The 23,604-nt window shown below is 43.0% G+C and overlaps 1 protein-coding gene across 2 annotated transcripts in view; it reads right to left on the bottom strand.

Moving 5' to 3' along the window:
* Nucleotides 1-22,571, bottom strand: part of MEMO1 (mediator of cell motility 1) — a 78,632-nt gene extending 56,061 nt beyond the window's left edge. Inside the window, exon 1 of one of the 2 annotated variants that reach the window (XM_036434834.2) lies at nucleotides 22,447-22,571. In XM_036434834.2, the coding sequence (XP_036290727.1) occupies nucleotides 22,447-22,507 (61 nt within the window). In that variant the 5' untranslated portion in view covers nucleotides 22,508-22,571. The remainder of the gene's footprint in view (nucleotides 1-22,446) is intronic. The other variant, XM_036434835.1, reaches the window with a different exon arrangement.
* Between the last annotated feature and the right edge of the window lie 1,033 nt (nucleotides 22,572-23,604).

The raw sequence follows: 23,604 nt of genomic DNA, 5'->3' as shown, positions 1-23,604 counted from the left end.
TGGACCACACTCTAGTAGCAGTCTAGGTCAATAGTTCCCAACCCAAAAAGGGTCTTGACCCTGGCCAATGTGGCTCAATTTGTTGAGCGTCATCCCCATGCATCGAAACATCACTGGTTCGATTCCTGGTCAGGACACATGCCCAGGTTGCAGATTCAAACCCCTGTTGGGGATATGTGCAGGAAGCAACAGGATGTTTCTCTCTTGAATCAAAGTTTCTCTCCCTTTCCTTCTCTCTCTCCCTCCACTTCCTCTCTAAAAATCAATGAAAAAAAATGTTTTTTTAAAAGGGAGTTCTTGGACCCACAAGGACTCAACAAATATTTATGCATACCAATACTTACCTAGAAACAAAGTAAATGTAAGACCCGTCAACTATCGATATAAAGAAATATATATCCATTTAAGTGTTAAGGAAATGTTTTTACTTTTTAAAGCATATTTTCTCAATCAACAGATAAAAACAAACCACCACTGTCCTGTAGGAAATTCTGTACTTTCTGGCATGAAGTTTCTTAAGAGGAGGGAAATGAGGATACACGTTAAAAGCTTGAGAACGATTATAGACCTATCACTTAGTTTTCCTAGAATTTATCTAAACTGTGTTTCAATTACCTTACAGCTTTATTTCCAACTAGAGGCCTGGTACACAAAATTCATACTCGGGAGCGGGTGGGGGGAGGCCTCAGCACAACCTGCACCCTCTCACAGTCTGGGAGCCCTCAGGAGATGTCTGACTGAGGGCTTAGGCCCGCTCCTCCTAGACATCCTTAGCACTGCCACAAAGGCGAAAGATGGCTCCATCATCGCAGCTGCGCTAACCAGCCATGAGCCCAGCTTCTGGCTGAGCAGCACTCCCCCTGTGGAAGCACACTGACCACCAGGGGGCAGCTCCTGCGTTGAGTGGGATCAGGCTGAAACTGGCTTTCCAAGATCCCCCAAGGGGTCCTGGATTGCAAGAGGGCACAGGCCAGGCTGAAGGACCCCACCAGTGCACAATCGGGGATGAAGAGGGACTGCGGGAGGGCTCCAGGGCATGTCCGCCTGTCTTGCTCAGTCCCAGTTGGCCAGATCCCAATAGCAAGCTAACCTACCAGTCAACTGTCTGCCCCCTGATGGTCAATCAGTACACATTACAGTAAGCAGTTGAACGGCCTTAGCATATCATCAGCATATTACACTTTGATTATTTGAACGGACTGCTGGACAACCGGACACTTAGCATATTAGGCTTTTATTACATAGGACTAGAAGCCCGATGCAAGAAAATTCGTGCACGGAATGGGGGCGGCCTCAGTCTGGCCTGCCCCCTCTCACAGTTAGGGAGCTCTCAGGGAATGTCCTATTGATGGCTTACGCCCGATCCCCATGGGAGGCAACTGGGTCAGCCAATCAGGGGAAGGCAGTGCCCCCATCATGCTGCTGCTGCTGCCACTGCCGGCTGCCACAGCTTCAACCCAACCCTCACATCTGTGGCTTGCCTATGCCTCAGCCTGGCCCTCACAACCACTGCAGCTTTGTTCGGAGGGACATCCGGAAGACCTCCAGTCTAACCAGCATATTATCCTTTTATTAATATAGATTATTCACAAAAGTCTTTTAAGCTTATTTAGACATGATTTTTCATACAGCACTGTTGTGTTTAATTTTTTTAAGTCAGTCATCAGTCATTCTTGTTTTTCTATATTATCATACCTCTGTACCATTTTAAGAATTAGTGATGCAATATTTCTTCTAAAAATGTTCCTCTCATGCCTCTGGGACTGTTATTTAAGCAACTTGATGCCATTTTTTTACCTTACCAAAAGTTATCTCCAGAAGGTGTAATTAACAGAAGGTTTCAGAAGACAACCCAGAGTAGGTAATCTCTCCCATAAATGGAATGTTTGTTGAAACTTCAGTGGGTTGCAGTTGTCTAGTCATAACAGCAGAATTAATAATTAAGTTCATAGATGTGTGGGCAGTGACAACTATTTGACAACGAAGATTTTAAGATACCGTTGACTATAAAACACCTCATTTTCAGAAGTGCTAAAATGTGGGAAAATGTACATCTTAAAATCAATGAGCTATGAAAACCACATGCACTACAATGTTCTGATATTTATTTCAACACAGAACAGATGAAAACCTCATCAAAGACCAGCATTTGAAAACCACAATGGTTGTAAAAAGTGTTTCTGAGAAGACTTATCAACTACAATCTCGTTTCATTTTAAACATAAACAACATGGGGAAAAGGGGTAGGGGAGGGCAATGGGGGGGAAAAGGGATCATCGGAAAACACAGATATTTACATTACAATTCATTAACAGTAGCAAAATTACAGTTATAAAATAGCAAGAAAAATAATTTTATGGTTGGGGGGTCACCACAACATGAGGAACTATGATATATTAAAGGGTCAAGGCATTAGAAAGGTTGAGACCCACTGACAATCTAAGCATCCACAAAAACAAAACAAAACTGGTTAAATAAATTTTGCTAGATCCATAGAGTAGAATATTCAGCAACTGGAAAACAATGAAACAAAATTTTATGACCCTCTATGGAAGGTGTCTTCATTAAGGAAAAAGGAAAGCATGGTACTGAACAGAAGCTACAAAATATTTTAATTGTGTGTGCATATATATCATACACTAGAAGCCAGGAGCATGAAATTCATGCATGGGGGGAGGGGTCTCCTCAACCCAGCCTGCACCCTCTCCAATCCGGGACCCCTTCAGGGATATCCGACTGCTGGTTTCAGCCTAATCCTGGAGATCGGGCTGAAACCAGCAGTTGGATGTTCCTCTCACAATCTTGAACAGCTGGTTCCTAACTGCTCACCTGCCTGCCTGCCTGATCACCCCTAACTGCCTCTGCCTGCCAGCCTGGTCACCCCTGACTGTCCCCCCCCCCTCCCGCCCCACTGACCTGGTCACCCCCAACTGTCCCCCTGCCAGCTGGCCTGGTCGCCCCTTATACCCCCCCCCCCCCCGCCGGCCTGGTTGCCCCCAACTGCCCTCCCTCTGCCGACCTGGTTGCCCCCAAATGTCCCCCCTGTGGGGCTCGTTGCCCCTTACTGCCCCCCTCTTCCAGCCTGGTCACCCCTCACAGGCCCCCTCTGCTGGCCTGATTGCCCCTCACTGCCCCCCCTTCCTGCCTGGTTGCCCCATGCAGCCTGCTGGTCAGTTGTTTGGTCATCCCTCATTAACCTCCCTGCTGCCCTTGTCGCCGCACGCAGCCTGCTGTTTGGTTGTTACTCTGAGGGCATCGTGACCAATTTGCATATTACCCTTTTATTAGTATAGATATATGATTATGTACTGGATTGTATTTATGTAGCATAGCTCTACGAATACAAAAGAAAAGGCTACCAGTGATTGCACCCTGACAAGGAAACTGAGAGAAAAATTTGACTTTTCACTGTATACCCTTCTGTATCCTTTGCATTTTGCACTATGTACATATACTACTTATCAAATATTAAGTATAAAAAAAGATGGTGCAGTCACATAACATCATACCATGAAGTCACAAACAATTCTGCTAGAGACATGGAAAAACAGCAGTAAATCTAAATCCAACTAACAACAAATCATTGCTATACCTAAGCCGGTATCTACACTTAATAATCTAGGTTATAATAAGTAAAGCCAAACTATTAGCTGAGAACTATTATTTGACCAATAATATATACATTGGAGTAATGAGAAATATAATTTAGTATACAAGTTAATAATTTAGTTTACAAGTAGTTGCAGACAAGATGAGTTACAAGAAAATGTAGAAAACAAATAAAACCAGTCCAAGAACTAAAAGCAGCTAGCATTGCCTCCTTTTCATCATTTCTAGGTCTTCCAATTTGAATCTCCAAAACCTCAAATACATCAATTCACTCACTTTATAAAATATAATTTTAGGCATTAGCTATCATCCTGTATAATAAAAGCCTAATGTGCTAATCTCTGGTCATCCAGTCAGTCACTCAACCAAAGTGTAATATGCTAATGATATGCTAAGCCCACTGAATCACTATGGCATGCACTGACCACCAGGGGGCAGACACTCTGACCTGTAGGTGAGCTTGCTGCTGGGGTCTGGCTGATTGGGACTGAGTGAGAGAAATAGGCAGTCCCTCCCCAGCTGGCCAACCTCTTGCATCCCACAAACCAGCCAAGAGACCCCACTGGTAAATTCGTGTACCGGGTCTCTAGTATTTTTATATCTCACAACAAAGAAAGCTATCTATTAATGTCATGAAAAAGTCAACATTTAGGCATGTTTTTGGAATTTTATCCAAACAGGTACCAAACAACTTGAATATGAAAGTGAATTTTTTGGAAGATAAACAGTTTCTAAGATTTTTCTCTATACATTCACAGTAAACATGTATTACAGGTTAACAATCCTATAGCTATCTCTATAAAAGTCAAGTCAGCATTTCATGTAAGAAACGAAAGTGATAATTAAAAATACTAGCATTTGGTATTGGTAGTACAACTTTCATCTAAGGACATCAAAGCAACTTTTAAACACTTATTAATTACGGCCTTTTCTAACTACTCTGTTTGCTGCAGCAGAATACAAGCATGAACACGACTGCATTTTACCCTGATGACGCATAATATATAATTTCAAACATGTGGTTAATATTCAGTAATTACAATAAATGGGTATAAATAAGCTACTTTAGAATGAAAATTCTATTCAATGTAAACTTCAGTAACTATCATCTAGAAAATTTTAGAAAAAGAACCAGACTATATATTTTTATTCTATTAAAGATTTGTAATTTTTTTCCTGTAAACATTAAATATCTCCCCCCAGCCAAACCATGAAACCATCACACATCATTTAAACAGTTCCAGGTATCTTGTCTTGTGAAGTAATCCTAGCTATCTGATTCTGCTTCATTTGGCAACAGAATGCACCTGCAGACTTGAGAGCCTTCTGGCTTCAACTAACGCCAAGGGCCTCAGGGCTGCCTATACCCAGGTGGGGTTGGCTGCAAACAGTTTCTGCCCTTACAGCACCAACTCACTGATCTCCTGACCTGGAAGTCCCTGATCTCGCACTGCCTACAGTGTTACCCTAACAGTATTAGCAGATTTCCATCCTCTAATAGCAAACCTTCTAATACTAGACAGCCTCTATTCTGTGAGTGACCAAACTGAGACCAGCCATTTCCAACCAGAGCACCACAAGTTTTAAAACAGGAATACCTGACTACTTAGTCAGGGGCCCTGACCCCTTTTCCCTTAGATTGTCAAGTTAAAAGATGACAACAGTCAATACAACAATAGCTGTCCCATATGAATAAATCAAAAGCATATACTTATATCAGGTCAGCAAAAAATATTTTCTTTGGTGTGCCATAGAATTTTATGAGATGAAAAAGGTTGAAAATCACAGCTGTAGATAAAACCTCTAAGATTAATTGCAAAGGAGGTCTCCTTTTTCACTTTTCATTTCCTTGATTACAAAACTACCCTCCACTTCCTGCCCTTGCATTCCAAACTCCATGCTTTTAACAATGACTTATGAATGGCTACTTAAGATGTTATGTACTTTTCTAATGACTCAAATTGGCTGCTCAGTAAAAATTAAAAGATGTGTACATGCATACAGTTTGTTTTGTCAAGGCTTCAATAACTGAAAAGCCAGCATTTCAAACTGCAAAACGCTGAAAAACTTCTGAAGCATCTATGGAGAGATGCAGAGTACCAAAATATAAATCAGCTCAATCTTGTGTTTCTAACTGGATGCCATACAGAAAAATGAAACAATGGCCATGGGTAACAGAAATAGGTGATGAAGTCATAGCAGTTCTAGGGGGTACACTGATTTGTCTTAAGCCAGAATAGGAATGCCATAAAAAATGTTTCTCCTGTTTAAACAGTCTGCAATAGGAAAGTAAAACTAATGTAAAAAAAATAAAATGTTAAAAATAAAGACCAGTTTGGCAAATATGACACCTAAGTTATACATTCTCATGGGACACAGCTCCTTTAATTAGACAAAGCTGATATTTGAAGAAAATTCTCATCTCCAGGTCTGTGTGACCGATAACAGGACACAGCAGACAATGTATATACAATAGGGTCTTACTGAACCCAGTTAAGTGAAAGCCTATACTCCTCCTAAACCCTTGCCCCACCACCAGGACACTTGGGAGATGCCACCCAGATCTCAAGAGTACTTAGCTTACATCCTGTGGTGGGTATCTAGAAAAAGGCAGCAGCATCCTATTTCATTTCTTCCCTACCCCCCACGTGGGCTGAGTACTAAAAAACAAAGTGTCTTTGCCTAGAAACAATCTATCTCTATCTAAAGGAAAAGAAAGAAGCAAATTTACTGCAATGGTGAGCAGAGAAAGGAGTCTACACTCTCAAAAACATTTAAACATGGCAGAAATTAAAATGCTGAAAATAATGTCAATACATCCTATATAATAAAGAGCTAATATGCTAATTAGCCCAAACAGCAGAACAACCCTCTGGACCACCTTCCAGACGGCTGTCCGGGTGACCTTCTGGAGGAAGTGGGGGCTGCTAGAGCCGAGCCCCTTGCACGAATTTCATGCATCAGGCCTCTAGCATACATTATAATGGCCTAGCATTAGTGGTCACTAACAAGTCACATTTCTAAAAATTGCTAAAATATATACTCATATGTTAAAAAATATAGACAATTTAAAAGACCCCACAATGTCCAGAAGTTGGAGTGCACATTCAACCCTCTTTCTCTTCAAGTGGCCCATAAATTGTGAACAGGTATTTAACTTCCAGGCTCTTAACATAGCTAATTTCAAATTTAGTTGAGGAGCACTAATTTACTAAAATTTACTAAAAGGAGTGCTCCTCAACTAAACTGTATAGGGGGAAATAAGGCGGCAAATGAGGAAGCAAATTCTCCATTTGAAAGTTTTTATTTATTGTTGTTGTTTTTGTTGTTAATCCTCACCCAAGGATATATTTTCATTGATTTTTAGAGAGAGTAGAAAAAAGAGGGAAAGGCAGAGAGTAACATTGACGTGAGAGAAACACATCAACTGGTTGCCTCCTATGCGAGCCTCGGCCGGGGAGGAGTCTGCAACCAACTTACGTCCCCTGGACCGAAATCGAATCCATGACCCTTTGGTCTGCAGGCCAACACTCTGTCCACTGAACCAAACCGGCTAAGGCTAAAAGTTTTTTGTGGGGTTTTTTTTGTTTGTTTTTTAAATATATTTTATTGATTTTTTACAGAGAGGAAGGGAGAAAGACAGAGAGCTAGAAATATCCATGAGAGAGAATCATCAATCAGCTGCCTCCTGCATACCCCCACTGGGGATGTGCCCTTGACCGGAATCGAACCTGGGGCCCTTCAGTCTGCAGGCTGACGCTCTATCCACTGAGCCAAACAGGTTTCGGCCATATTTCGGATTTTTAAGATTACCTTGCTTTTATTGATTTGACACTATGAAACTTCACAAAATAAAATGTTTTACAAGTCACATGATTTCCTAATATTTATTTTCAAATAACCATAAATGTTTAATAATCTAGAATGACAATTTATGCAAAGCCTTGTATGGGAAGCAATATAAAATGGTGGTTTCTAGTTTCAATTGCAGAGCCAGCTGGTTGGAACAGCAACACAAACTTTGTGACCTTGAATAACCTCAGCTTTTTTACATGGTTGTTGTACTAAAAGAGAAATGTAAGGGCAAATACCTAACATATAATAAGGACTCAATAAATGTTGGCAATAATCATTGAATAGAATCCAGATGCCCTACCACTAGTTGTTGGCTCATCTGAGTTTTGGTAGATTCATATGTTATTTTCTACTTTCCAAAATTCTTAAACATACTTATATTTAATATATACTTCCTGATAAACTGATATGTAGAAGCCAACCTTTATTTATTATATCAGACTAGAGGCCCAATGCATGAATCCACGCACTGGTGAGGTCACTAGGCCTGGCCTACGAGGATCGGGCTGAAACCAGCTCTCCGACATCCCCCGAGGAATGACACATCCCAGGGACCCCACTGGTGCACAATCGGGGCTGGGGAGGGACCATGGAAGGCTCCAGGGCATGTTCGGCCCATCTCACCCAGTCCCCATTGGTCAGACCCCAGCAGCAAGCTAACCTACCAGATGAAGCGTCTGCCCCCTGGTGGTCAGTGCGTGTATAGTGACTGGTCAGACAGTCGAACACTTAGCACATTAGGCTTTTATATATATAGGATAATGAACAAAATGATAGGAAGATTGTATCTAAGTCCAAAACACAAAATGTCTCATCTCAGTTATTTAACCCTTTGCACTCCGAACCATTCTGGACATTGGCTACCAGCTAATCGACGCTACTTTGCAGCGGACACGTGCGTTGAATTAACTCAATTCCCCGTAATCACTAATAAACTGCAATGTCCTCCCTGAGAGGGGACAGTGGAGTGCAAAGGGTTAAAAATAAAATTACCGTATTTTCTGGCATATAAGACAACTTTTGAAACGAAAAAAAGTCAACCGAAAATCGGGGGCAAAAGACCAAAATTGCACAAAAATTACCTGCAGATCTTGACAGCAAAGTAAGTCTTTTCTTTGAAGTGGGGGGTAGTCTTATACAGCGAATATAGGCCTAAAACTATGTTTTAACTGTAAGTTTAGGGGGTCGTCTTATACGCCAGAAAATACGATATTTTTAAACTGAAAACATATTGTTAAGTTACATTAGTGTTAAATTTCAAATTATCAATGGAATTTTCAAATACCGTAAGAACTTTTTTTTTTTTTTTAACATTTTTTATTGATTTTTTAGAAGAAAGGAAGAAGGAAGAGGCATAGAGAGATAGAAACATCTTTGATTGGCTCAATCCTGGATTAACCCGCAACCCCAGGATGTGCCCTGACCAGGAATTGAACCAGTGACCTCTTGATTCATGGGTTGATGCTCAACCACTGAGCCACACCAGCTGGGCAGGAGTCAAAGACCTCTACACAAAGCGGAAACTAGATAAACTAATCAGTCTGTGTTCACCTAAATAGTCAGTTTCCTCCTTTCTCACAGGTTAAGTTACCAACAGCACAAATTCAGAAGAATCAAATCCTGAATCACCTAATGGCAAAGCACTCAACAGAATCATCCGCAGAGCTTTTAAAAAAAGAATCCCCATTCCTGGAGGAATCCAATAGACTCAAAAGATCTGTGATAGGGCTCCATGGTTGAAAACCACTATATTTAGGGACTAAACAGAGAACACTTATGTCAACTATCTATATATAGAAAAAGGCACTGTCGTCACTAGGATGACCAAAGGACCAACCAGTTGTCTCCCATCAGCCCATAGGGAAATGGCAACAAGCAACGAGTAGGCAGCAAGCAGCGAGTGGCTCACGCTGGGCCAGCCGCTACCTTCCCCTGCTGGCAGTGCAGCAGAGCCCCTACCATGCAGAGGCAGGGAAGGCGCATCCCGCACCCCGCCAGGTTCTCAGACCCCCTACACCACCACCAAGGCCTCAGATGCCAGCGCTTTGTTATCCTCCACAACTCTGCGGCCTGCCGGGGCAGAAGTTTTGCCTGCCTCACCTATCGGGCCCCGGGCCAGTTTCTTTGTCTATTCTTGCCACCTGCTGCCCACCTACCACTCAGATACCCAAGCCAGAGACTCGGTGCATGGAGGACTCAGATGCTCCTTCCCGCCCCCAAGGGTCTGATGGCCTCAGCAGCACCTGAGCCCACGACCTGCCCCTGGGAGGGTGGGTCTGGGCTAGGGATCCACAGCCCCTCCTCTGCAACATCTCACCCAGCAGTGGAGGAGGAGGGCAGCCTCCTTTTCTAAGGAAGCTACAGGGCCCCTATGAGGGCTGGATTTGTCCTGGGTGAGAGAGCAAGCAAGTTGCAACCAGCAGCATTTTGGATAACCTGCCTGAAATGATTTAAAAGAGAACAGGACAGATTCCCAAGCCTACAGTTATTTGTAATTTATTTTTTTATTCTAAATAAAGTCATTTTTGAACCTTATAAAAACAAAAATCCGACCCCTTCCATCCCCCCTAAAATTAGTCCTTCAGGTTCAGTAAACCTTAGGCCTCACAAAACCTTTGTTAGCCCCTGAGGGTTGAGGTCTCCAAAGGAGTTCAGATTCATTCATTATATTTATTTACTCCTTTTAATTCTTGTTCTATAGGGAGAGTGAGGACAGTTTTTTACTCAGTAATTTTTAGAATAAGAACTGTATTGGGCCGAAACCGGTTTTGCTCAGCAGATAGAGCGTCAGCCTGTGGACTGAAGGGTCCCAGGTTCGATTCCGGTCAAGGGCATGTACCTTGGTTGCGGGCACATCCCCAATAGGAGGTGTGCAAGAGGCAGCTGATCAATGATTCTGTCTCATTGATGTTTCTAACTCTCTATCCCTCTCTCTTCCTCTCTGTAAAAAATCAATAAAATATCTTAAAAAAAAAAAAAGAAAAAAGAAAAGAAAGAATTGTATTGGAACCTGCTCCTTCTTTGGTTGTTTACAGTTTTACCTTACTGGGAACTCACAGAGACTTTAAGCCCTTCGAAGATAGGGACAGAGCTATATTGTATTTCTATAATACAAGCACAAAATTAATACAACTTTTATAAATATTTGTTGAAGAAACTGATAAATTTCCAGTGCCATGAGGCATTACTTTTCCTTCTGCTCCATCTCTTTATTGAAACTTTGTGCAAAGCATAAGGCTGAGAGGATGAGCAGGTAGAGTGGAGTAAAGTTGCAAAAGAATCAAGTTGGACCCCAACCCACCCCACATACAAAACTCAACCCAGAATGGTCAACAACCTAAATGTAAATACTAAAATGATAAAACTCTCAAAAGAAAATACAGAAGCAAATCTCCATTATCTTGGATTTGACAATGGTTTGTGTGTGTGTTTTTTTAGATATAATACCAAAGCATGAGGAACAAAATAAAAATTTTAGAAAAAGGAACTGATTTTCATCAATGATGAAAGAGAATCATTAATCGACTGTCTCTTGCATGCCCCTACTAGGGATTGAGCCCACAACCCCGTCATGTGCCCTTATCTGGAATCGAACCTGGGACTCCTCGGTCCGCTGATGCTCTATCCACTGAGCAGAACCAGCGAAGGCTCATTAGTGATGTTTCTCTCTCTCTCTTCCTCCCCCTTCCTATCTGAAATCAATAAAAATATATTTTTTAAAAATAACTATCTTGAGTGAACTATGAGACAATATTAAGCTATCTAGCATACTTTCAACTGTAATCTAGAAAACAAAGAGGGTGAAAAGAAAAAAAATATTTGAGGTAATAATACAGAATATTTTTCCAAACTTGCCACAAACTATAACCTGCAAATCCAAGAAACTTGGTAAATCCAAAACAGGATAAACTCAAAGAAAATTATTCAAAGGCACATGATAATAAAATAACAGGAAAATGGTAATAAGCTTTTTAAAAAGCATAAAGCAACCAGAGGAAAAAAGACAGACTGTATTCAGGAGAACAAATACTTTAAAAACCACAGAATTTTCAAAAGCCGTGCAAGCCAAAATACAATAGAACATTTAGAAAGTGCTAAAAAACAAACACAGGAATGTCAACATACTCAATGAATTCAATGCCTATCAAACTACCTTTTAAAAATGGGGTAAAAATACCAAAAAACTACAGCGCTCAAACTGTGTTTACAGGTATAGAATAAACAGACAGGTAAGAATAGAACTGAGCCGAGACCGGTTTGGCTCAATGGATAGAGCGTCGGCTTGGAGACTGAAAGGTCCCGGGTTCGATTCAGGTCAAGGGCATGTACCTTGGTTGCGTGCATATCCCCGGGGGGGGGGGGGGGGGGTGCAAGAGGCAGCTGATCGATGACTCTCTCTCATCGATGTTTCTAACTCTCTATCTCTCTCCCTTCCTCTCTGTACAAAATCAATAAAATATATTTTTTTAAAAAAAGAATGGAACTGAGCTAAAACCAGTTTGGCTCAGTGGATAGAGCGTCAGCCTGTGGACTCGAGGGTCACGGGTTTGATTCCGGTCAAGGGCATGTATCTTGGTTGCAGGCACATCCCCAGTAGGGGGTGTGCAAGAGGCAGCTGATAGATGACTCTCTCATCGGTGTTTCTAACTATCTCTCTCCCTCACATTCTGTAAAAAAAATAAAATATATATATTGAAGAAGAAAAAAAAAAGAGTAGAACTGAGAGTCCAGATATAAACCCAAACATTTATATCCAATTGATTTGAACACTCAATGGAGAAAGAACAGTTTTTTCAACAAATGGTGCTAAGGCAATTGGATATCCACATGCAAAAGAATCAAGTTGGACCCCAACCCACCCCACATACAAAACTTAACCAGAATGGTCAACAATCTAAATGTAAATACTAAAATGATAAAACTCTCAAAAGAAAATAAGCAAATCTCCATTATCTTGGATTTGACAATGGTTTGGGTGGGTTTTGGGGTGTTTTTTTAAGATATAATACCAAAGCATGATTAACAAAATAAAAAAACAAATGTAACTGAATTTCATCAAAATTAAAAACTTTTGACCATGAACGTATTAACCCAGAAAGTAAAAAGACAATCTGTGGAAAGGGGAGAAAAGACTTGCAATTCATATACCTGTTAAGGGATTAAGTTCCAGAATATATAAAGAATTCTTACAACTCAATAACAGAAAGACAACCCAATTCAAAAATGGACAAAGGATAGACATTTCTGTTTAGATGACATACTAATGGCCAATAAGCATATGAAAAGATGTTCAACATCATTAGTCATTACAGAAATGCAAATGAAAGCCTTAGTGATACAACTTCACACTCAGAATGGCTATTATCAAAATAAGTAAGTGTTGGTAAGGATGTGAAGAAAGTGGAACCATCATAGATTGCTGGTAGAAATGTAAAATGGTCCAGCTGCTGTGGCAATCAGTTTGGTGGTTCCTCACAAAGTTAAACATAAAGTGTATGACCTAACAGTTTGACTCCTAGATAGATATCCAAAAGAATTGATAGCAGGGACTCAAACAGATACTTGTATATCAATGTTTATAGCTGTCTGTATCAATACTAAAGCCAAAAGGTGGAAAATCAAAATGTTCAATAACAGGTGAAATAAATAAAATATGGTATATATTGATACATACATTGGTATTATTCAGAATTAAAAAAGAATAAAGTTCTGATACATTCTGCATGCATCATCCTTGCACACATGTTAAGTGAAATAAGCCAGACATCAAACAGGAAGGTGGTCTCCATGAACCTTGACAAAAAAGAAAAAGTATTTAGCCAAAACCTGTTTGGCTCAGTGGATAGAGCATCAGCCTGTGGACTCAAGGGTCCCAGGTTTGATTCAGGTCAAGGGCATGTACCTTGGTTATGGGCACATCCCCAGTGGGGGGTGTGCAGGAGGCAGCTGATTGATGTTCCTCTCTCATCAATGTTTCTTTTTTTTTTTTTTTAATATATTTTATTGATTTTTCACAGAGAGGAAGAGAGAGATAGTTAGAAACATCGATGAGAGAGAATCATCGATCAGCTGCCTCCTGCACACCCCCCACCGGGGATGTGCCCGCAACCAAGGTACATGCCCTTGACTGGAATCGAACCCGGGACCCCTCAGTCCGCAGGCCGACGCTCTATCCACTGAGCCAAACCGGTCCCGGCTCTCATCAATGTTTCTAGCTCTATCCCTCTCTCTTCCTCTCTGTAAAAAAATCAATAAAATATCTTTTTTTTTTAAGTATTTATCATGTAAATATTAACCATAAGAAAACCCTGGCAGGTTTAACTCAGTGGATAGAGTGTCAGCCTGCAGACTGAAGGTCCTGGGTTCGGATCTGATGAAGGACACGAATCTTGGGTGCAGGGCTGATCCCTGGCCCCAGTCAGGGTGTGAGCAGGAGGCAACCAATCAATGTGTCTCTCTCACATCAATGTTTCTATCTCTCTTTCCCTCTCCCTTCTTCTCTGAGACCAATAAAGACATATAGGAAGGAAGGGAGGGAGGGCAGGAGGGAGGCAGGGAGGCCGGGAGTGAGGCCAGGAAAGAGAGAGGGAGGATTGGCTTTATTAATATTAAATAAGAAACACTTCAGAAGAAGAAATATTACCAGAAATAAAAAGGTGCATAGGTAATGATAAAGTCAATTCACTAAAAAAAAAAAAACGGCCCTAACTGGTTTGGCTCAGTGGATAGAGCGTCGGACTACTAACTCAAGGGTCCCAGGTTCGATTCCGGTCAAGGGCATGTACCTTGATTGTGGGCACAACCCCGGTGGGGGTTGTGAAGGAGGCAGCTGATCAGTGTTTCTCTCTCATGGATGTTTCTAATTCTCTGTCCCTCTCCCTTCCTCTCTGTAAAAAATCAATAAAATATATTTTTTTTAAAAACAACGTAATCCGAAGCATGCATATCAAATAATAGACATTCAAAATACATGAAATGGCCCTAGCTGGTTTGGTTCAGTAGATATCGAGTGCTGGCCAGGGGACTAAAGGGTCCCGGGTTCGATTCTGGCCAAGGGCACATGCCTGTGTTGCAGGCTCAATCCCAGTAGCAGGGCATGCAGGAGGCAGCCAATCAATGATTCTCTTTCATCATTGATGTTTCTCTCTATCCCTTTTATTGATTCCTCTCTGGAAACAATAAATAAATAAAAATACATGAAACAATAAATAAAGCTAAAAAGAAAAAGAGACAATTTCAGAATTATATTTAGAAATTTCAACACTGTTCTTAGGAATTGACAGAAATAATAAATGGATAGCCAATAGGAATGTAGAAGATTCAACTTAGCCTAATTAACATTTAGAGAGCATTCTACCCCACAACTAAGGTGTTTCTCTTAAATCTTTCCTCAGAAAGTATCAACTCCATTATTAAAACTTCCCAGGGATAAACCATAAGATGCCCAAGACTCCTCCATTCTGTCACACCCCACTTCAAGTTTGTCAGCAGATGCTTTCAGCTCTACCTTCAAACTATATTCAGTAACCAACACTTCTTACCCAACCCCACTGCTATCGTCATCGCCATCTCTCATTGGATTACTGCTTTCTTTTTAACTGGTCTCCCTGGTTCTGCTTGCCACTGCCCTCACCACTCCCCAACTGTAGTCTAATCTCCACACAGCATTCAAGAGATCCTAGTAAGTCTAAATGAGAGCATGTCATCAACTGCTCAAAATCTTCTCACTCAAGTAAAAATCCTTACAATTGTCAAGGCCCAGTACCATCTGACCACAGCTTTACGCCTCTGCTCCAGGCACTTGTCACATCACACCACTCTGCCTGGGTCACTTCATTAGGCTTCAGTGGCCTGCTCATCTCAGGACCTCTGAACCTGCTGTGGCCTAAAATTGTCTAGCCCTTAAAATTATCCAGAATGCAAGCCTGCTCTTTCAGGTACTTCAAGTCTTCATTCAAATGTCATCTCAATGAAGTCTTTCCTTCCATATCATTTAAAATTGCTAATTTCTCTCATCCTTTAACACTGCTAATGCACAAGCTCTGCTTTATCTGCTTTATAATTCTATATGCAATTATAGCACTTTCCTCTATCAAACATACTGTCTATTTTACTTATTTACCTTATGTATAGTTTGTCTCCTCCAACTAGAAGATAAACTCTAGACATTTTTGTTGGTTTCATCTCCTGCCACATACACTCCTAGTCCCTAGGGCAGGAGAACTCGGTTGGTCCAACACTGAAACAAAGCCTCTCCAGAAGTGCTGAGTTTGCCAGGCCCAATTCCAATTCTAGGACTAATCTAATTCAAATATTCCAACTCCTTTTTGTCAGTATTTACAGTTTATGAGTAATATTCAAAATTCACCAATGTTTTTAGTTATGCTTTTATTTTACAATCTAAGTATTTACTTACCTGACAATTATAGATTGCTTACTATTTCCAAAATAGTTCAACCTCTTACTCTGGCATTACAAGAAAAAGAAACAGAAGGCCTAGGTTCAAATCCTCAGTCCATCATTTACCAGTAGTACTAGTATATCTCAGGCAATTTAGCCTTCCTCTTAGTTTTTCATCAATAAAATACCATGGTGGGGGATGGATAAAGACCAGTCTGCCTTACTATCCAATATATCCTACACCTAATCATAGTATTATTGTGAAAATCAAAATTGTATGAGAAAATGCTTTATAAACTACAAATGATATACGAGTGTGACTTAAATGTCCATACTATATTCTGGAAAAACCTGAAATGGAACAGAAAAGTTCAGTGTTTGGGGCAGCATACCTCACTATACCTCCCTGCCCCTAACACTAAACTCTAATTTTGGAATCAGACTGGCTCTTCCACTTACTTGTTATACTTTAAACAAGTTACTCAACCACTCTGAGTCATTGTTTCCACATCCATAAATGGATATAAAACTAACTTTGTAGCATCCTTTTGAAGATTAAAGATGATATACACACATATAGAATACAACATTTTTATTTGTTGCAGTCTTGTTCTTCTTTCATATGGAGAAAAATCCAAAGGCAGATAATATAACCTACACTGAGATAAAAAGTTAACTTTGACTTGGAGATTTCATATGAAAGGACAAGAAGGAAAGTGAGAAAGAGCTAGAATTAGTCAAACAATAATTTCAATAGTTTTCCGATTAAATTTGTCCTTTCCTTCTTGCTTTTCTCAACAATAAAATAACATGAGATACAAAGGAAAATCAGCATACAGAAAATCATTAATTTGTAATCCAAAAAAGTTCATTGCAAAACTAAATATTATATAGTCTTTTCTCTTCAAAGCAGAATAATTCTAGTAGTTTTCCAATTTCTCAAATGCCAAATATATTTTGACACTAGAATTCAAGGTACATGGAAAAAAAAAAAAATCACATTTTTCCAACAATAGAATCCTGATATAACTGTATTAAATACCTTTAGAAATGACAGAATGAATTTAAAAAGTAAAAATTCAATTTAGATATATATCATACAAAAACATCAAGAATGCTTCGAGCCGCCGGGACCGGTTTGGCTCAGTAGATAGAGCGTCGGCCTGCGGACTGAAAGGTCCCGGGTTCGATTCCGGGCAAGGGCATGTACCTTGGTTGTGGGCACATCCCCGGTGGGGGTGTGCAAGAGGCAGCTGATCGATGATTCTCTCTCATCAATGTTTCTAACTCTCTATCCCTCTCTCTTCCTCTCTGTAAAAAATCAATAAAATATATATTTAAAAAAAAAAAAAAAAAGAATGCTTTGAGCCGAAACCGGTTTGGCTCAGTGGATAGAGCGTCGGCTTGGGGACTGAAAGGTCCCGGGTTCGATTCCAGTCAAGGGCATGTACCTTGGTTGCGGGCATATCCCCAGTAGGGGGTGTGCAAGAGGCAGCTGATCGATGACTCTCTCTCATTGATGTTTCTAACTATCTCTGTACAAAATCAATAAAATATATTTTAAAAAAATGCTTTGAAATCAGACTTTGATATATTTTCTCAATTCTATGACACCAGCAATTATAAGATGTACCATCAATATAAAAACCATTTTCCAAGGGAAGAAAAATCTCTCCCACACTAAATATTCACTTAAAGATATAAAACATATTACCCTAACCGGTTTGGCTTAGTGAATAGAGCATCGGCCTGCGGACTCAAGGGTCCGGGGTTCGATTCCAGTCAAGGGCATGTTCCTGGTTGTGGGCACATACCCAGTAGGGAGTGTGCAGGAGGCAGCTGATAATGTTTCTCTCTCATTGATGTTTCTAGCTCTCTATCCCTCTCCCTTCCTCTCTATAAAAAATCAATAAAATATATTCAAAAAATATATATCTATAAAACCTACCAACTTCAGAAAATACTAAGTTGTAAGGGATCCCTCTGGAATGCCAAAAGAGCTAACTACAAAGTAGAAGATACTTGTAATAGACATATCTAACAAGATTATACCCAGAATCTAGAAAGAACTACAAATCAATATGAAAAAGTAAACAGCGTATTTTTACTGATTTCAGAGAGAGAAAGGGAGAAAGAAAGAAACATCATGAATCGACTGCCTCATGCACATCCCACACCGGGGGTTGAGCCCACAAGACAGGCATGTGCCCTGACCAGGAATCAAACCATGACCTCCTGATTCATGGGTAAATTGCTCAACTACTGAGCCATGCCAGCTGGGCTTTAAAAAAAAAAAAAAAAAAAAAAAAAAAAAATTAAGATAAACTAGGACAGATAAGGCATTAGAGTAAGTTTCTTGGAGGTTATCAGCACCTGAATCTTTAAAATATGAATAGGAGTGGCCTGGCCAGGTAGCTCAATTGATTGGAGCATGTCAAGGTTGCAGGTTCCACAGCGAGTTAGGAAACATACAGGAATCAACCAATGAATGCATGGATAGATGGAACAAGTCAATGTTTCTCCCTCCCTCCCGCCCTCCCTGCCTCCCTTCCTTCCTTTTCCCTCTCTAAAATCGATAAATAAAATATTTTAAAAATAAATAAAAGGTGAGTAGGAGTTATCCTGACAAAGTGCATTCCAACAGAGAGAACAGCTTGGCAAAAGCATAGTGATAAGAAACTGTACACTGTATTTAAAAAAAAAACAAAGAGCAGCTGCTAAGGATAATAAAGGCAAGAACTGGGATGGGTGGGTGAAAGTGGCCAAAGAAATAGAGAGATGGCAAGTCACCAAGGGAGTTATTAGACCTTAAGCAATGGGCTAGATGGGACAGTGAAGTTTATGTAAAGAAATTATGTGGGCAGATAGATTATTCAGGGAGCAATGCAGAAGATGGAGTGAAGGGGGATAAGATTGGCAGAAAGAAGCCGGTTAGGAGGCAGTTATATCTGTCCTGCAGGAGATAAAAGGGCCTGAAATAATGAAATGCAAGCTGTAACAAATCTGGAGAAAATACAGAGTACAGACACATTATGCTGCTGGTCTAGAGATCACACTTTGAACAACACTAACCTACAGTAAGGGTGTGGCAAATTTTTTTCTGTAAAGGACCAAATAAAAAGAATTTTAGGCTTTAGGGGCCACATATGGTCTCTATTGCACTTCTTGGTTTTTGTTTTTAAACCTTTTAAAAATTAAAAACCATTCTTAGCTAGTGGATTTTATAATTTTTTTAAGGCAGCAGGCTGGATTTGTGACTGCAGTAAGTTTGCTGATCCCTGCTGTACACCTATAAAGTGAGGATTAACCTGCCTAGAGATTAGTTTCCCTAAAATGCTACGCTATTATTAGTCCCCTACTCAGAAACTTCTCCATAGGTCCCGACTGCCTATGGACTAAGTCAAATCCCTATGATGCATAGCATTCATAGTCATCTATACTCTAGTTCCAATCAGATTCACCCCTGGGTGAATCTTCCATTCTTGTTAAATTGACCTACCTACATTTACCTGCCTCTGTACCTTTGTAATGTTCTCCCATGTTCTTTCCTCCTTTCCAAACCAGCCCAAACATCCTTTCTTCAAAGCACAATTCAAATCCCACAGTGAAGTGATTCCACTCTCCTCAGAACTCCCAAGAGCACTGTCTCAATTATCCTGATTTTTACTTGCTGCCCGGTGCTATTTCTTACTTCAAATAAACTGCATATTCCTAGGGACAGGGAATAGTTTATACTTCTCTCTACCAATGGATCTAGCACATAACAAGGGTTAAATAAAATAAGATATACATAAATATACACACACTCACACTTTTTTTTCTAAACTTGCTATTGCCCTCGCTGGTTTGGCTCAGTGGATCGAGAATCAACCTGCGGACTAAAGGGTCCCAGGTTCGATTCCAATGAAGGGCACATGCTTGGTTGCAGGTTCTCTCCCCAGTAGGAGGCATGAAAAAGGCAGCGAATCAATGATTCCCTCTCATCATTCAGGTTTCTCTCTTTCTCCCACTCCTTTCCTCTCTGAAATCAATAAAAATATTTAAAATAAATAAACTAGCTATTAACTGAAGCAAATGTGATTTCACCCTCACCTTACATCAGTAATTGTACACTTTAACTCCACAGATACAATTTGAATGCCATAGGAACCACAGAATTGACAACCCACAAGTACATTGCTCTCCTATTACACATTTTTAGGGCTAGTTTATTAGGGAAACAAGAATAATACAAGTAGAATTTTTCCAATGGTTAATGTTATTATTATAGATATACTGGGATAATATTAAATATAGAACTCACTAGATCAAGTCAAATTTCCTTACCTTACATTTTCATTTTTTTTTAAATGCAAAGTAAGATTTTACAACTAAATTGCTTTAAATTCTTACTAAATTATTACTCAAATTTAAAGTCACATATACATGTATACATACATATACACAAAAGCCACATAGAGTATGAATTTTTTAAAATAAAGTTCTCCGTGACAATCACATTACCAAATGACATTTTTTATTTCATTCAGAATTTTAAAAAGATAATACATTTTAAATTTTTAAGAAAATAGTCCATTTTGGATTACTATTGATAAACAGCTATAATCTCTGGCTGTTTTGAGCTGGATTAACGGATTCTTCCTCTGCTTGAAATTACTAAATAAGTCTTTTTCAAGTTCAAAGTGTGAACTGTGCCTTATTTTACTACACAAAGAATGTCCAAGAAGCTATAAAAATTCCTCCAGAATCATTTGCCTACATTTCAATGCCAACTACAGAAAAAGTTTAAAACATTTATAGAAAGTATAAAAAACAAAAGCAAAAGAAATTAACCAAAAGATGGCAAAGAAAGTGAATACTGAGACTTTTTACTCTTCATAACACATTGAAGAAAGCTTATAAGTTTACAACCCTGCAAAGATTATTATCCATTGACAAATTTAATATTAATAATGCACTAATTGGAGAACTCAGGAACCAGGGACTCCCATTCATCAATTCTGTTCTGCCACTGGCTTATTCGAGTTTGGGGCACACTCCCACATGGTGAACAAGAAAAGCTGAACTGACATTGTACGGTTCTAAGAACTGATTAAATGTTTATGAAATACTCTAGGCCCATGAAGGAAAGCCATTGTATCCATTAGATGTAATATAGTTACAACTGTAGCTAAGTTAGGCTTGCAAATCCAATCATAAAATTCTTTTGTGTCTTCTTAACACAGCAAATCTTCAGTGAGTCAGTTAAGTGTGTGTATTTAATGAGCTGGTTTAGCAAGCTCAGAGGAATGAATTTTCTTCCAAATCTTTGTTTTCTCCCAAACTCTGTCACTATCCAACCCACCTAGTTGCAAAGGGAGACAAGATCCGATTCAATGTTAGGTCTATCTCGGAGGGAAAGAGGGGGAAGAAGGAAGGTAATCAACCAAAGACCTTGGATGCATATATGAGTAACTCATGGAGCAGACAGTGGGGTGGTGGAGGCCTGGGGCGGGGGTGGGGGTGGGAATGGGCTGGAGGGGATCGATGGGGGGCAAAAAAGGGGACATATGTAACACTTGCAACAATTAAGTTTGTGTGTGTGTTTTTTAAAGTTAGGTCTAGTTATTGATAAGCCGCTACCAAATGGCTGAAATCTATTAGAAATCACAGTGGAACTTTGTTAACTTACCAGAAATGTGAAGCCTGAAAGTAACCCCAGAAAGCAGCCACCCTGAGAGGAGCGTTATAACAGGGAAAGTCCCTACACTTTTGTCAAGAGCTGGAAAGTGTTTTTCAGACCGTGTGGACATCAGACTAAATTCGCTCAAACCGAACCTCATTCTTGAGGCGGTGCCAGCACCTGCTCGCTGTGGAGTGCCCGCGGCCGGAGGCAGCGCAGGAAAAGTGCTGAGGCCGTGCCCGGTGCCCCTTCCTGGATGACAGGAACAATGCGACCCCTGACAAAGGAGCCTCTGCTCAGCGACACCACCGCCTCCGAGGGCTCCCATCCCGGCCCGGCCCTCCCCGGGGCTCGCCCGCGGAGACCTCGGCTCCGGTTTGGCAACGTGGGAAAGTGCCCCTCCGCGCCGCTCCCGCAGCGGGCACCGCGGCCGCCTTTCTCCCCGCGCCCCGGGCCGGGCACCGCCTCCCGCAGCGGCCAGCGGACCGCGTGCACCGAGGCTCCCAGGGCGGCCGGGGCCGGGGCGCCGGCGGGGAGCCCGGCCGGAGGGGCGCGGGCTCCGGTGCAGGAAGCGGGGCCGGGGCGCCGGGCGCCGGGCTCCCGGGTGGCAGCGCCCGGCCGCCCGCTCCGGGCGCCGAGGGGAGCCGGGGAGCGGGTGCGGGCGCCCCGGGAGCACGCTCCCGCCGGAGCCCGGTCCCGCGGGCGGCGCGGGCGGCCCGGCAACTCTCCTGCCGCCGAACTCCGCCGGGTGCGCGAGGGCGGCCCCGAGCTCCGGGGGCGCCGCCGGGGGAGGCGGAGGCCGGCCCGGCCCTCCTGCCCACGCGGTCCGCCGAGGCCGCCGCCCGGTCCCCGCCGCCGGGGCAGGGCCGGCAGCCTCGGCCGCGGGCGCGGGGCCGGGCGGGCGGCGGCGCGGGCCCTACCTGAGGCTGTGTACCAGCTCCCGGCGTGGCTGGCTTCCCGGCACACCACTCGGTTGGACATCTTGGAGCCGGTGCCGCCTATGGTGCACGAGGATGAATGAGGAGGCGGCGGCGGGAGCGGCTCCGCGAGGGGACGAGGCGCCGCGGGCCCGGCCCAGGAGGAGGCGGCGGCGGGGAGGAGGTCGGCCCGGCCCAGGAGGAGGAGGAAGAGGAGGAGGCAGCGGCCCGGGAGGAGGAGATGGCAGCCGGGCGGCGGCGGCCACGATCCGCACGAACTCCGGCGGCCGCCGGAAGGTGGGGCCCGCGGCGGCCTCCCGACGCCCGGAGCGCCCAGGGCCGGCCCCGGAGTGGCCGCTGCTGCCCGGCCCGGGCTGGTCCGCGCCGCGCCGCCCCCGCGGCCCCCTCGCCTCCCGCTCGGCCTCCCGGAGCCACCGCGGTGACCCCACCCCCGTGACTCCGCACCGCCCCCACCCCCACCCCCACCCCCGCGGGACTCCCAGCACCCACCCCACCCACCCCACCCACGCCCGGCCGGGCCTCCCGCCCCGGGCCGCGGCCCCGCCCCGCCCCTCCTGCGCCGGCGGCGGCTTAAAGGCGGAAGCCGGCCGGGCCGGACGGCATCCGGGGTCGGGCGGCCCCGCGCACACAAAGCCCAGGCCGGGCCTGCACCGGGCGGGCGGACCCGCAGGAGCCGGCGCTCCCTCACTCGCCGCTCCAGCGGGTGCTGCCCACTGAGCATGCCCAGCGCCGCGGCCGGCCGCCGGGACTCGCAACGTGCGCGCTCCGCTCGCCGGGGTTTAGCGGCGGCAGCGCCGGGAGGGGCGGGCTCGGGAGCGGACGCAGCCGCAGGGCAAGCCCCCTCCCCCAGCCAGTTCCTTCACAGAGCGGCGCCGGGGTCCACAGATGGTGCTTTCCACCTGCAAGTCCAGCTGGCACCGCCCTCCCGGCATCGCACCCAGGGACCCTTAGTGCATTCGCACCCCAAGGTTCACTGCTGGAGCCGCAGGTCCGTAGCCACGCTGGGGAGTTCATTAGCGCAGGTACATGGTGGTATCCCTGAGGTCCTGCAAACGCTGGCTTTGGCTTCACAAGGGCACCCTTACCAGCCAATCTTGGCTTTGACGCTGTAAACATTTGTCTTGTTTCATGTTATATTTA

This window comes from Pipistrellus kuhlii, unplaced genomic scaffold (assembly GCF_014108245.1).
Source record: "Pipistrellus kuhlii isolate mPipKuh1 unplaced genomic scaffold, mPipKuh1.p scaffold_m20_p_13, whole genome shotgun sequence".
Lineage (NCBI taxonomy): Eukaryota > Metazoa > Chordata > Mammalia > Chiroptera > Vespertilionidae > Pipistrellus > Pipistrellus kuhlii.
This window is presented reverse-complemented; position numbering and strand designations above follow the sequence as displayed.